This window comes from Penicillium brevicompactum, assembly GCF_028827555.1.
Source record: "Penicillium brevicompactum strain IBT 35665 chromosome Unknown utg000002l_segment0_segment0, whole genome shotgun sequence".
Classification (NCBI taxonomy): domain Eukaryota; kingdom Fungi; phylum Ascomycota; class Eurotiomycetes; order Eurotiales; family Aspergillaceae; genus Penicillium; species Penicillium brevicompactum.
The window spans coordinates 1,468,167-1,482,336 of NW_026623205.1; the positions used below are offsets into that span (position 1 = coordinate 1,468,167).

The following is a 14,170-nucleotide window of genomic DNA, read 5'->3' on the forward strand; positions in this document are numbered from 1 at the left end:
CATGTGGGTCCCCGGGTCTTTCGCTCAAAAATTGAGAATGCGATCTGAAATCCGAGGTCTCATCATCCGTTTTGGAATGCCCGCTTTTTGGATTATGTCGGATTGACGGATACTGGTATGTACTAGTATTGAGGTGTCCCATTGAGATGCATTGATTGTTCTATCTGGATCTTGCTGTTGAAGTGTTATCAGATCTCAGGAGTCGTTCCTAGCGTGTTACAACGCTGGTATGCCGAGCGTACCCCGTTTACCATACAGAGACAAAGAGGGAATGGGTACTTGATGAATAACCCTGTCCTTAGTGGTAAAATACCACCCCTCAGTTCGACAGATTACCATCAACCCCTCGGATTTACGAAGTCCACTTGTTATCATCTTGGCGGGTGTTGAGTATTCTGACGATATCCTATCTGCTTCGAATTCGGCTATTCGAGGTGCGACCGCCACATCCAACCCAGTAGCGGTTGCCTCGTTTTTCCATTATATCTGCACCGCTGTTTTGGAAGGATTGTTCGCCAGCGGGCGCCATCACACCGGAATCCTCGGAGATGTTTTAAATCATTATGGCGTGGTCGAAACCAACGGCAGAGGGATGTTACATTTACACGCAATGGTGTGGCTTAAAGGCAATCTTGCATTTGCTAATCTACGAAGCCGCGTTCTCGCCGACACTGACTTTGCTACCCGTGTGCTCCACTACCTCGAGAGCATCATCATCCAGAGCGTAGATGAGAGTATTCCCCTTGATCCGGAAACCAATCTTGCGCCAGCGTGCCCCTCTGCTTCCGAATCAGAGTCGGATCATGATTTCCACCTCAGACTTGCCAATGACAGCAATCTTGTCGCTCGGTCTAAACAATTGCACTCTAAAAGCCACTTCGCCACGTGTTTCAAATACCGCCCGACAGACCGATCTAAAAGCACTTGTCGTTTTGGCATGCCCCGTGAAATTTTGCCCTCCTCTAAAATCGACGATCTTGGCGTGATCCACTTGGCTCGGAATCACCCCTGGATTAACCCGTGGAATCCCTCTATTGCCAGCTGTCTCCGCTCAAATCACGACATCTCTTGGATCCCGACCGTCTCAAAATCGTTGGCTCTAGTCTACTATATCACCAACTACGCCACTAAAGATGATGTGTCTCCATGGCAGATGATAGCAAAAGGGGCTCTTTTGAAGCAAGCAATTGAAAAAGCAAAAACGGCCGTTCCACCAACCGCCACTGATCTGCGTCTTCGGGAAAGAGACATGGATAATTTCGCGCTCCGTTGCTTCAATAGTCTGGCGCACGACCGAGAAGTGAGTGGTGTTCAGGTCGCTAGTACCCTGCTCCATCTTCCGAGCTACTACACTGTCAACCCAAGATTCGTCCGTGTCAATCTGTGGTGGCTAAGACATTACGTGCGCGATCTTCGACGTCAGACCGGTACAGACCCTGATAGTTCCGCTGGAATTGCTGACGAGCCCTGTACATTCCAAACTGGAGATGCAGTTCCAGTGAGCCTGTTTGACAACTATAAATGGCGCGGGTTCGACCTTGCCGCTTTTCATTATTTGAGTACTGTATGCTAGTCCAGATAAGGAAGAAGCAAAGAATTCGTTCCGACCACTTTGACTTTGACCCGTCTCACCCGAAAGGTAGCGCCTGCGTCCAGCATGTCGCCCGCGCACAGTCTCAGATAGCCACCGTCACATTTAATGGGCAACTCACACAATATCAAACGTCCGAAGACTCCATCCGTGGAGGACATCCGATGACCAATGCCATTGCGAATGATCTCGCGGAGATATTTCTCGGCTTCTTTGTCCCCTGGGAGAATTTACGCGATATATTTCTTTGTGAACCTCATGAAACGGATTTCTTCTCACGCGTCTGGTCGTCGGTGAAGCCCACACTTGCACCACATATCCAAGACTTTGCTGCTAATATCGAGCTTCTTCGGAAATCTAAGGACGACTGCCAGGTCGATGCTAGGTTGCGACAAACAAACCACTCTGCCGAGGTGTTCGACCGCCATATTGATCACATAGACTCGGCCGACCTCGATCCAGAAGATGCACAAGATGACGGTAGTTTCATAAATCCTGAAGATGAAAGGTTCACGGCGGAGACTTTGATTGCTGCCTACCACACTGTAAGCAAGACCTGGGGCCGAGATTGTTTCATCGCTGCGAAGAGGGCACCCGTCCTGGCCGCTGTCTGCCGAGCACACGCTTCTGCACAGATAAACCCGCTTCCTTCCAGTACTCATTCTCTCCAATCTGACCATGCCTTGGATTTAAAAATAATTCCACCAGCAGTCCTACGGGACTGGGAAACCCACCTTGCCAGCCACAAAAAACCCTTTCAGGACGACGGCCCGTCTCGGTCTGCTGTTGCGCAACTGCAAGACTTTGATCTAGCCGATGAAGGTGGCGTGCTGCAACCTGTATTGACCAATGCAAGCTTGTCTGACGATACACCAGCACGACCTGTTCTCCTCGAAAATCCAACGCCAGACTCTCTCACAACGTTGGTCGGCCAAGATATCCCACTGAATACGAAGCAAGTCCTTGTGGTGCGAAAGTTACTAACTGAAATTATGATGTGGGCGGACCGTCCATATGACTCATCACGGCGCAAGCAACTCCTTCTCTGCATTACAGGCGAAGGTGGCACGGGTAAAACTCAGATACCTAGAGCCATCGAAGCCGCTCTGGGTATTCTTGGTCGGAAACAAGAGATCATCCTCACCGCCCCCACAGGTGCCGCAGCAGACAATTTAGGAGGCAACACCTATCATACTTCTCTTGGCATCAATCTTTCCTACAAAGCAGCCGTCAGCACTCGCGTTAGAGGACTATGGGCACAAAAGACTATTTTGGTGATTGACGAAATGAGCATGGTAGATTTGAAAATGTTAAGCGTGATCAACAACCAATGCAAAGTCGCTCGGTCACTGCCTAGATCCTCTCCCGAGCTCTTTGGTGGCCTTCCCATTGTCATTCTTATGGGTGATTTCTTCCAGTTCCCTCCCGTTCACGGTCCCCCATTATGGAAAAAACCAAGATATGGCAATGATGACGATGCCGCAGGTCGGCTGATTTGGCGTCGATTCGAAAACGTTATCATTCTCAATGAGCAGATGAGACAATCCGAAGATCCTTCATTCCGTGATTTCTTGACGCGCACAAGACATGCAGCATTAACCGAAGACGATGTCATCCACCTGCATTCCAAATCCATTTTCTCACTTACAGATTCCATCTCAGAAAATGCCGTTGTAATAGCCAAATTGAATGCCATCCGACATCCAATCAACCGAATCCGTATGGAGAGTTTTGCTCGGAGAAGGTCACAGAGAATTTATATTTTCGCCGCTATTCATTCCCGGACCAAATCAACTGGCCCCACGAACCTTCGACTCCAAGCTCATGACTTACTCCTCCAGCCAGATCACAGTGCCCAGATCCCATTCCCAGGCCTTCTCACTTACACCAGAGATATGCCTACCGTAATGATCACCAACGCCTGCACCCCTCTCGGTCAGGTCAACGGTGCCAAGGGTACCGCAGTAGGCGTTGCTTTAGATCCAGCTGGAAAGTCTCCAGTCGGCATTCCAAAACTTAACTAACGTGCCTCTACAGCCGAACTCTTCGATCTAGATGATCTTTACACGCTCTGCACAAGACCGCCTGCTTCCGTCATATTCAAACCAGATAGAACACCAGCAACACATTTTGATCAACTTCCAGCTTTCACCATGCCAATCTTCCCAATCGAACGTTCCATCTCCGTGAAAGGCTTGTCCGTGAGGAGAAAGCAGATCCCAATCTGCCCCGCTTTTTGCCTCACCGATTACAAAGTGCAAGGCTCAACTCTTTGTGCCGCAATCCTAGACCTAAAAAATGATACAGCTCGACGAGGACAAGATTCTCATCGAAAGTACTGCTCCCTTTACGTTCAACTTTCCAGGCTGCGATCTTTTGAAGGTCTCCATTTACTCCAAAAAATCTCTACTGATGATCTCCGCTTTTCTCCCGACCCCGACCTCATCGTGGAAATGGAAAGGTTATGTGGTTTAGAAGCCAAAACACTTGCAGCTTGGGCTTTACCTGTCTGACTCGGCTTCTTTAACTCTCATCCGTCATGTTGATACTGCCACGTCATCCAGATCTATCTCCACTAATGCCACGTCATTTCAGGGCTTACAGCGTGCGTCAGCGCGCGTCCCCCAGTAGCAAAAAGTGGTGGCTTAATTACTTATAGGCTGTTCTGCCACGCACTTCGCTCATTCGCTCTTCCTGCCCACTGGTACCTGCATTATTGTCGCTTTCTTCGGACTAGATGGTCTTGGCTTTAGGGTTCTAGGGTTTTGTCTGCAACTTATGCACGTTCACCAGCTATTATTGCTGCGTCTTATGCACTTTGTCCTTCGTTTTATTGCAACGTTTTGCTGTTTATTACCACCACGATTTCCACTTAGTATGTTCTCTCCTGTATTTGCCCCTCTTGTTGCTTTGGCATCCTTGTTCCGAAATGTTATCTAATCGGCCTTGCTATGACTGTGGGCGCCAAGTTCGTCTATCTACAACCATTCAACCACCGAGATGTCCTGCTTGTCGACTTTCTTTTTTGTCTCCTGCGCTTGAAACACGCCCATGCTTACGCTGCCATGTTCCAATTCCTGCAACCTCGCCGGGTGTTCGCTGCGCGCGTTGTGAGGCTGTGTTGTCTTTTAATACATCTTATTCTCCTTGTTATGACTGTCGGAATCCGTTCCCCACTCGACCTGGCGTCATGCGCTGTTTCAACTGTAGGTCTAGAAGGGCGGACGCTGTGCAGCGCCCCATCAATTTTGGCCACTCTCATGGAACGTCTTTCGATCCAACTATGAACTCCTTTGAGCTGCCAAATACGCCCACAAACTCACCGCAACGAAAGCGTCAGAGGCCTCTCCCTCAGGCGCTGCCAACCCCGACTCCTGCCCCGGATACAATAGAGACTGAAGATACGTCTTTCGTCATCAACCGAGCAGTAAACTTCCTGCTCCAGGAACATGGCTCTCGCCTAGTTGCCTCGAGCTTGTTCCCCCCCGAGATATCCCCCTCGCACATTCGCCTGTCCGTAGCTCGATTTGAGAAGGGAATGGCTGCCGCCAGCCGAGACATTACTTGTTCTTCGTGCGGCATGCTTATCCCTAGTACTGACGCCCGTCATTTTCTAGATGAGGATTCTGTACTAAGGCCATTGGAAGGGTTCCTCGATCGCTGTGGCTACATTGATGGCTTCTGGAACCTGTGCTCAGGATGCCACGCCGCACTCCTACGCGGTTCTGCTCCAAAGTTCTCCGCAAAGAATAAGGTCAATGTTACTCTGTGCCAGCACTACCCTGACTCCCTCAAAGACCTTACTCTTACTGAAGAGTATCTCATTGCCAGATCTCACCCCGTTGGGGTGATTTTGAAGCTACGGCCCGGGGGCCAAATGCCGCCAGCAAACTACCATGCACTACGTGGTCATTTTATAATTATACCACAAGATCCAAAACCTCTCCTCCAAATATTACCTAGTCCGGGTCTACAGCTCACGGAGCTCTTAAAAGTCTTTTGGCTCGGAAATGGTGCACCAACCGATGACGATCTTCGCCCTTTCCTGATTGTGCGCAAGTCCAAGGTCCTCGCCGCTCTGCAATATCTTATACAGCACAATCCTCTCTACGGAGACGTCACAGTTGCACATTCCACCATTTATAACTGGCCTGACGAATTCATACCATCTGATATACAGCAGCAAGTTATAAGCTTGAATGAAACGGACCACAACGAGCGAGGCGGCTATAGCGTCAATTTACAAGAAGGCAATTATGAGAACGACTGGCAAGCCGCAGAGAATGACTCAGACCACTTAACCGAAAACTCCCTTCCTGTCACTGCTTCCGTTACCGTTGATATAAATGGAGAGCGCCAGAACCCTGACCTGCGCCTGCTTAACACAATGAACACTTTGATTAACGATTCAGCGCCGGGCGTGCAGCCGCGATTTACTCCTGCTGGTCACATGAACCAGACTGCCCTATCATATGATACCCATCGAAGTCCTCCTGCAATTGAATATGGTGTGCGAGGGCAGGCGTTGCTGCTTAACCAATGGCAGGACCCTCACTATTTCACATCTGCTTTCCCTACACTTTTTCCCACGGGTATGGGGGGCCATCTGGACGACCGAGTTGTCCCCGTGTCACTCTCTGCTTTTGCGAATTGGGCACTACGCCATCATAGCCGCAGGTATGGCTGTATCGCTGGTCGCATAGCTTTAGAGCTGATTGATCCAGATTTTCCCAGCACAAGACTTTCATGTATTTGCTATATGATGTTATCCAGCTGCGCAATTCGTGCCTTGGTAATTCATTGCTTATCAAGCGATCCCAGTGGACATTAGTGACACGGGATCTTAACTCATTGAGCAGTGATCGCCTACGGAAGGCCGCCGAAGAACTCGCTGCAAACCAAGTATCCACAGATGCGCTTGTCCAACGACTTCTCAAAAATATAACTGCCATCGGGGTACAGGTACCAGGGTCCTTCTTCCAGAAACTCCAGATGCGTGCCGAGATTCGAGGTCTGCTAGTACGCGAAGGAATGCCTGCATTCTGGCTGACAATCAACCCGTCTGATCTTCAAAATCCCCTTGTGCTTGTTCTTGCTGGGCTGCAGTGCTCAACTGATGGCTCTACCACTGTGTCTTCGGCCATTAGGTGTGCGACAGCAACGTCTGACCCTGTGGCTGTCGCTAGATTTTTCCATTGCACATGCAAGGCAGTCCTTGACGGCCTGCTGGGTAGCAAGCCTGCTGACACGGGAATTCTTGGGGACGTGTCTAATTACTTCGGTGTTGTGGAGAGTAATGGCCGAGGCATGCTGCACCTTCACAATTTGGAGCCAACTACGAGACCGTGTTCTTGCAGATAGTCATTTCGCTGATGAGATGATCAAATTCTTAGAGTCAATAATCGTGCACAGCTTACGCGGACAAGATGGAAGCCCCGGAGCAACTGTTTCAAGCACGCCACCTTCACCGACCACCGCGGAGTCAGATAGCGAATTTGTCGAGAAACTTTTCCTTGACAGCAACGCCATTGCTCGGACCAGGCAACTTCATTCCAAGCGCCACACTGCGACTTGCTTTAAGTACCGTCAGCCAGGATCAGCCCACGATTCTTGCCGCTTTGGCATGCCGAGGGATCTTTTAGAAGTGTCTAAAGTAGACGAGTACGGTGTTGTGCATCTTGCACGTAACCATGCTGGGGTTAATTCATGGAACCCTTCCATCGCCAGCTGTATCCGCTCTAACCATGACATTTCTTGGATTCCGACGGTGTCAAAATCACTGTCGCTCCTTTATTACATCACAAATTATGCGACCAAAGACGATATTTCGCCTGGCCAAATGGTGACGAAGGCTGCGTTGTTAAAACAAGCCATTGATCGCGCAAGCTCTACCTCTACGCCAAGCTCAGCTGATATACGGCTTCGCGAGAGAGGAATGGACAAATTCGCTCTCCGCTGTTTCAATAGCTTGTCACAAGACCGAGAAATCAGTGGAGTGCAAGTGGCGAGCACATTACTCCAACTTCCATCGCATTATACACTGAACTACAACTTCACCCGTTTAAATCTCTGGTGGCTGAGACGATATGTTCGTTCTATGATCCATCCGGAACGCCTTCAGAATGCTGTACCATCAGATTCAATCGGAGAGGAACCATGCAATTTTGACCAGAGTACGACCGCACCGGCAAACATATTTGATAATTATAAATTGCGGGGTGACCCTTTATCATCCCTGTGCATCTTCGAGTACTGCATGATAGTCCGCACCAAGAGACTCCAGGATGCAACAACAGAAGATATTCCGTTCCATGAGACGCATCCAAGGCACCACACACATTTGCAAAGGCTGGCTCGATCTGCGTCACAAACAGCCACTGTGACACTTCAAGGCGAGCTGACAGAATTTCAATCCTCAGAGGATTCCATGCCAGGTGGACACCCTACAACTAGAGCTATTCAGAATGATCTAGCCGAGATTCTCCTTGGACTGTTCATTCCTTGGCAGGACTTACAATCACTTGTCCGTCAAACACCTACTGACTCTGCCACATCGCTCGACCTTCATCACATCTGGATGTGTATCGAGCCAACACTTTCACCATATGTTCGGACGTTTGCGCAAAACATCGAGCTTTTACGGAAATCAAAGACCGATTGTCAGGCAGATGCTGTTCTGCGGAATCGCTCCGCGCAAAATACATCCGCGGTTGACCAAGAGTTAACCAGTCCGCCCTACCCTGTGTCCGATGCTGAAAACGTGTCCATGCGTTTTTCGCAACATGTGGAAGACTCTATAAGCAAAGAAACACTTTTGGCGGCTTTTTTTGCAATAGGTAGAGGCTGGTCGAATGAAGAAAATGATGCCCAGCGACGTATTCCCACTCTCACCTCGACAAGTTTGCCATCTTCGCCCCTTCAATTTGATAACTTTGGACCTATTCAAATTTCAAACAGCACACTGTATGAGTCAACTGGGCTCCAATGCTTCCCTGTGTTTACCTTGCAAGACTGGAAAACCCGTCTTCAGAATATTACCAAGGCCGCAAATCAAGACACACAACCTGGGATGCCCACCGCTACTGCATCAGACCTCGACGACTTTAATCTTGGACTGACTGACGACGTTTTGGTCCCCATTTTGACCGAATCAGACCTATCACTTGACTTGCAGCGCCGTCGTTCCGAAATAGGTCAGAATCCCACGGGTGCGTCATTAACATCACTGGTGCGCGATATTATTCCATTGAATGAGAAACAAGGTCTTGTCGTGGAAAGAGTCGTGTCTAACCTCCTGGCTTGTATCAACCACCCGTATGACTCTTCTATGCGGAAGCAAAATCTCCTCTACGTGGGAGGTGAAGGCGGAGTGGGCAAGAGCCAGATCATCAAAGCGATTGTCGCCGCGATGGACCTGGTCCACCGAAAGGACGAGGTTATCCTAATGGCGCCCACAGGAGCTGCTGCCGATGTCATCGGAGGAAGCACGTACCATACGTCCCTTGGGATTTCTCTCAACCGCTATAGACGGGGTGGAGTTGGTCCTAGAGTTCGCAGGCTATGGTCTCGGAAGACCGCCATGATTATAGACGAGGTGAGTATGATAGATCTCTCCGCATTAAGTATTATCAATACACACTGTAAGATCGCTCGATCTTTGGACAGATCCTCTCCGCATCTTTTTGGGGGGTTACCTGTGGTGATCCTCATGGGCGACTTTCATCAATTTCCTCCAGTGAAAGGACAGGCCTTATGGAAACATCCAAGAAACGATACGGAACAAGACGGGAAACTCATCTGGGATCAATTCCAGCAAGTCATCATCCTCCATGAACAAATGCGCCAGGCAGAGGACATACCATATCGGAATTTACTGAGTCGGGCGAGGTCCGGCACACTGACGTCCGACGACTTGTCAACGTTAAATTCAAAGGCGATCACTTCTCTCACTGACCCGCATTTACAAACTGCAACGGTCATTGTCAAGTTGAACTCACTTCGCCACGTCATTAATCGTCTCCAGATTGAGCGCTTCGCCCGAGCCAGACATCAGAACATTATTGTTTTTCCAGCTCTCCACACCAGAACAAGATCTTCCGGCCCAACTCCCCTCCAGCTTCGTGCTGACGACCTGCTAGGTCTACCCGAGCAAGGCGCGAAAGTCCCCTTCCCAGGTCTCATCCTGTACACGCTTTGTATGCCGACAATGGTCCTAACAAACATTTGCACACCGGCAGGCTTGGTCAATGGTGCAACCGGCCAAACCATGGGCATTGCGATTGATCCAGAAGGTGAGTCACTGCTCAATATATATCATCCGCCGTCGTTCTGAGCCGAACGATGCATGATTAGCGGAATTTTTCAAGCTCGACGACCTGTATATCGTTTGCACCAAGCCGCCGGTCTGTCTTCTTTTCAAACCAGCCCGCACCCAATCGAATCTCTTCCAATCGCTTGATAGTGGTGTTTTACCTATCTTTCCGCTCGAGATGTCTATTACTGTGAAAGGATATTCTGTCCGACGAAAACAAATCCCTATCTGTCCAGCATTTTGTCTCACTGACTATAAAATCCAAGGCGCAACCCTCGACTCTGTCATTCTGGATCTGAAAGACCATATCAAGAATCGGCGACAAGACTCCCACCGAAAATACTGTTCCACATACGTGCAGCTGTCACGCCTTCGATCGCTGAATGGCCTTCATCTTCTTCAATCGATCAGTATGAGTGATCTTGAGCACAGACCTGACCCTCAATTGCTTGAAGAAATGCGAAGGCTGCAAGCGCTTCAACAGCAGACTCTTGCTGCGTGGCAGGCAAATTCTTAAAACGAACTGACCACATATCCAATCATATCTTTCCACGTCTTACATGCGTTTGTATGAGTAGACTCGTGTCCTATATGTCGCAATCATCATCTCAAAGAAGCGGTCAGGAACTTTGGACTGATCAGGTTCTCGCTCGTATCTACGCCTGACATGCTGCACCACTACTATTGCCTGCTTTCTCCCTTCACTGCTTTTCTTTTTGCGCCCTCCCCTTGAAACCCACACTTTTCTGTACATATCTACTTTTGACATGCCATCAAATAAATCCTTTCCCGCCATTCTTCACATTCGCGATTTCATCGAGAATGTTGAACCAGATCCAACGCGACCGGGTAAAGGGCTTTCCATGCAACTACGTGTTTCACTCAATATACCAAGCAAGGATATTCAGTCAGACGATGTTGAACAGAATGAAATCCCCACCCTCATCAGGTTCTTCAATGAGGGCAACCGGCCAGATCTTTATCAACCAAATGCTTTCGTCTATTCGTCGGGCTCTTTTCTAACGACTTCGTCTGATGATGAAGGGTTTCATATTGTACTTCACGCTCACAATTTGGATCGGTGGGTTGGCCTTGTTTATTTCAGTAAAATACTTATATAAACTAGGCACCCCGGTAATCAGGAAGATACAGCCTCATACTTCATGCACTGTCCCGGGGCTGCCCAGCCAATAGTTACTTTCCTCGGCGTCGTTCTTGAGCGCGGTGGTCAACTAAACGATGGGCCAACTCTACTGCACTACCGTCTTCAGACTACCGTTTACAACACGTCCACTCGTACCCATCACACTTTTCCTATCACCGCCTACTTCAAGAACGGGCAACGTTGGGCGAACTTTCCGCCGTTGAATGTAAACGCCCATGTTTTTTTGACGGGTCGCATCTTCGGTCTCACAAAAGAGAGTCGCCAATTGGCTATCGTCACGGATGATATACATTTTCTCCCAGCAGCAAACCATCATCTGCCCCCAACTCCTTCCTCAACAACCGGTAAACGGAAGCGAGTCGATCGTTGGTCCCAGAGGGCTGGCCCCACCACCCCTTCTAAATCAATACAAACCCCCAAAATGAGCCCTCTCTCAGCGACCTGCAATTACCGCTCCGCACGAATTTTCGAACTGTTCGAAGTTCGCGAATTTCGGCGAATCGAATCGAATTCGAACCTTGGTTTCGGTGCTTCGAATCTATGGCCGATTCGATTCGTCAAAATTCGCGAACTTCGAACAGGTTCGCGAACTAACATCTAGCCTTTTTAGGAAAAAGGGTTTGTAGAACGAGTTTTCGAGATGCCCGGCCCCTACAAGAATACTTCTGCAAATAAGGTCTAGAATATCAAACACCTGTATGCCCAAAAAAGCTGTTACTGTATAACTATGAAGACTTCCAACGTGCAGCATCTTTCAGCCTTAATAAGGTCCCAAGGGTCTTACCTTTCATGGAAAAACGTCGAATCCCCAGCACATCTCTCCCACCATTGAACAATCTTTCGATATCTACCTCTGCTGCCGGTATAGCAAGGTGATCTTGTGCTACCTTTGCCATACAACTAAATTCAAGCATGTTGGCCTTCCACCAGTTTCGTATAAACTCGGACTGGCTCTGGCTTATATCAAAACCAGTGCTGATTGTCGGAGTATCGAAGTAATTGTCGATATCAGACTCAGCGACGTTATACTGTGTAGGCTGAAGGGCTTCCAGAAATCGATATTCGAAGCTCTTCCAATTGGTGTTTGGAGTAGTCGATACAGGCTGTTTTGTAGTGGAATATGCTTTCTTCAGGAACTCCCGAATTCGGTCAATAATCTTCTCTCCATCTGGTAGCGTTTTGAGCCACTTGGTCTTGATTCGAGGGTCCAGAACGCTTGCGATATAGTATATGTCGTTGACTTTGACGCAGTCGTGGTACTTCTCCAGGAGTGAGATTCCATCTGAGACAGGAACAGTTATTGCTGGCGAGACCTTCTGCCACTCGCCTCGTCGTTCCTTGATAGCGAGGAGTATAGAACGGAGCTCTCCAAACATACGCGCCGCCATATGAATTGAAGGGCTATCCCGAGAGACGTACTCGGTATATTCGTTGAAGGGAGCCAGGATCTTCTTGATATCCGAGAGCTGTCTCCAGTCGTTGGGTGTGAGACGTAAGGCTTCGATATCTGGATCATCGTTGACTGTATCTTCGAGCTGACGGCGACACTCTTCAGCTCTCACAATCATAACAAAGGTAGAGTTCCATCGAGTATCAACATCGTAGTTGATAGCTTTTGTACAGCCAGGTCGATTATCCCACTTCTGTATCCGCTGAGGAGATCGCGCAATCCAAAGGACAAGTAGTCGGAGCTTTGCTATAGGCGAAGTAGGAGCGTTGACCGTCTTCCAGCTCCTCTTAGCAACATCATCAAGGAGATCACAGGCCTCCTTATGTGAACTAGCGCGTAGAGACCTCAATATAGTTTTCATAACCAAGTTCAAGATGTGAGCAAAGCAGCGGATTTGGGAGTTATGGGTAAATTTCATCGTCCCTTCTCGGATGATAGTCTCGGCCAGGTACTCATCGTACCGCTGAGACAGCTTTTGGTAGAGATATCGGTGTAGGGTATCGTTATTCGATGCGTTGTCAGCTGTAATTGTCATAACTTTATCAGATATATGAAACCTCTCGAGAACCGTCGCAACGATATTAGCAAGGTTCTCTCCAGAGTGGCTGCCTTCAATTTCAACGAACTCAATACAAGCTCGATATTGCTGGAAGGCAGAGGACATCCAGTGAGCATTAATGGCTAGCATTGGCAACGAATTCTGACTGGTCCAACCATCCAAAGATAGCGCAATTGAGGGTGCTGAAGACATCAAGATTCGAAGCTCACTGTCAATAGCATCAAGCCGAAGACATAATCGGCGCGACACAGTATCCGCACTTGGTACGGAGTCCTGAAAGCCTGCAGACCTCAACATAGCCTTGAATGAAGGCTGTTCGACGCATGTAAACGGTTGGCAGGTTGATACAATCCAATTCAAGACAGCTTCTTCGAATGGGAGCTTCTTTTCCTTAGAAATCCATGAGCTTAACGGACCTTGGCACCCTGAATGGCCGTCCTGGAAGAGCTTGTGGGTTTGCTGCAGGCGCTGTTTCAACGCTGTGGTTGAAGATCGCAGTTTCGATGCAAATCGAAAGAATCGGCAGGTGGATGGCGATACAATACACAGGTGTTTAAGCTCGGACCGCTCCTTATTTCCTAATCTCCAGGTACCAGATTCAGGTGTAGTAAGGTAGTGTTTCCAAACCCAGCTCCGTTCTTTCGACCTAATCTCATCTTTCTGTTTGATTTCGACCCTCTCTACCTCGCATTCGACCTGAGATATTGATTGCGAAGGACGTATATCCGTATCAAGATTCGATAGACTCATAGAGACATTGCTGGGAGCTGTAGGAGAGGTTGAAATCGGAGGAGTCGGCAACTTAACGGCGGACCGGACCGCCATCTTCTTTCGGGGAGGCGGAAGTGGTATGTTCTCTGCAAGGAGGCCATATTTATTAAGCGCCGCATAATCGCGTTTATTCTTCCTAGTATTGGGACAGTCGAATATTGTAGGAAGTGGAGATGTCATCTATACAGTAATATTATATCAGTATGTCAAGCTTTGTCTCGATTGATCGCTTACTTTAGAGCACTTCGGTGGTTTTCAGTAACTTTTGACCGAGATTCAGATGTTGTTCTGGGACAAAGCACGTCCGCGCGGAGACGCGTTCT

The 14,170-nt window shown here is 48.7% G+C and overlaps 4 protein-coding genes across 4 annotated transcripts; 3 read left to right on the top strand and 1 right to left on the bottom strand.

Annotated features, from left to right (window-relative positions):
- Positions 1 to 610: 610 nt before the first annotated feature.
- On the top strand, positions 611 to 3,615 carry N7506_003271 (uncharacterized protein; the record flags this gene model as incomplete). Its single annotated transcript, XM_056952566.1, has 2 exons — positions 611 to 1,498; positions 1,561 to 3,615. 2 exons carry the CDS (start codon positions 611 to 613, stop codon positions 3,613 to 3,615), a joined length of 2,943 nt encoding a protein of 980 aa, XP_056814258.1.
- A 1,259-nt stretch (positions 3,616 to 4,874) lies between these two features.
- N7506_003272 (uncharacterized protein) lies at positions 4,875 to 10,419 on the top strand (the record flags this gene model as incomplete). Its single annotated transcript, XM_056952567.1, has 4 exons — positions 4,875 to 6,268; positions 6,316 to 6,884; positions 6,949 to 9,882; positions 9,944 to 10,419. The coding sequence occupies 4 exons, from the start codon at positions 4,875 to 4,877 to the stop codon at positions 10,417 to 10,419; spliced, it is 5,373 nt and encodes a 1,790-aa protein (XP_056814259.1).
- Positions 10,420 to 10,669: 250 nt separating this feature from the next.
- N7506_003273 (uncharacterized protein) lies at positions 10,670 to 11,668 on the top strand (the record flags this gene model as incomplete). The annotated part of the gene is made up of 2 exons (XM_056952568.1): positions 10,670 to 10,983; positions 11,029 to 11,668. The coding sequence occupies 2 exons, from the start codon at positions 10,670 to 10,672 to the stop codon at positions 11,666 to 11,668; spliced, it is 954 nt and encodes a 317-aa protein (XP_056814260.1).
- A 124-nt stretch (positions 11,669 to 11,792) lies between these two features.
- On the bottom strand, positions 11,793 to 14,027 carry N7506_003274 (uncharacterized protein; the record flags this gene model as incomplete). Its single annotated transcript, XM_056952569.1, has 1 exon — positions 11,793 to 14,027. One exon carries the CDS (start codon positions 14,025 to 14,027, stop codon positions 11,793 to 11,795), a length of 2,235 nt encoding a protein of 744 aa, XP_056814261.1.
- Positions 14,028 to 14,170: the final 143 nt, after the last annotated feature.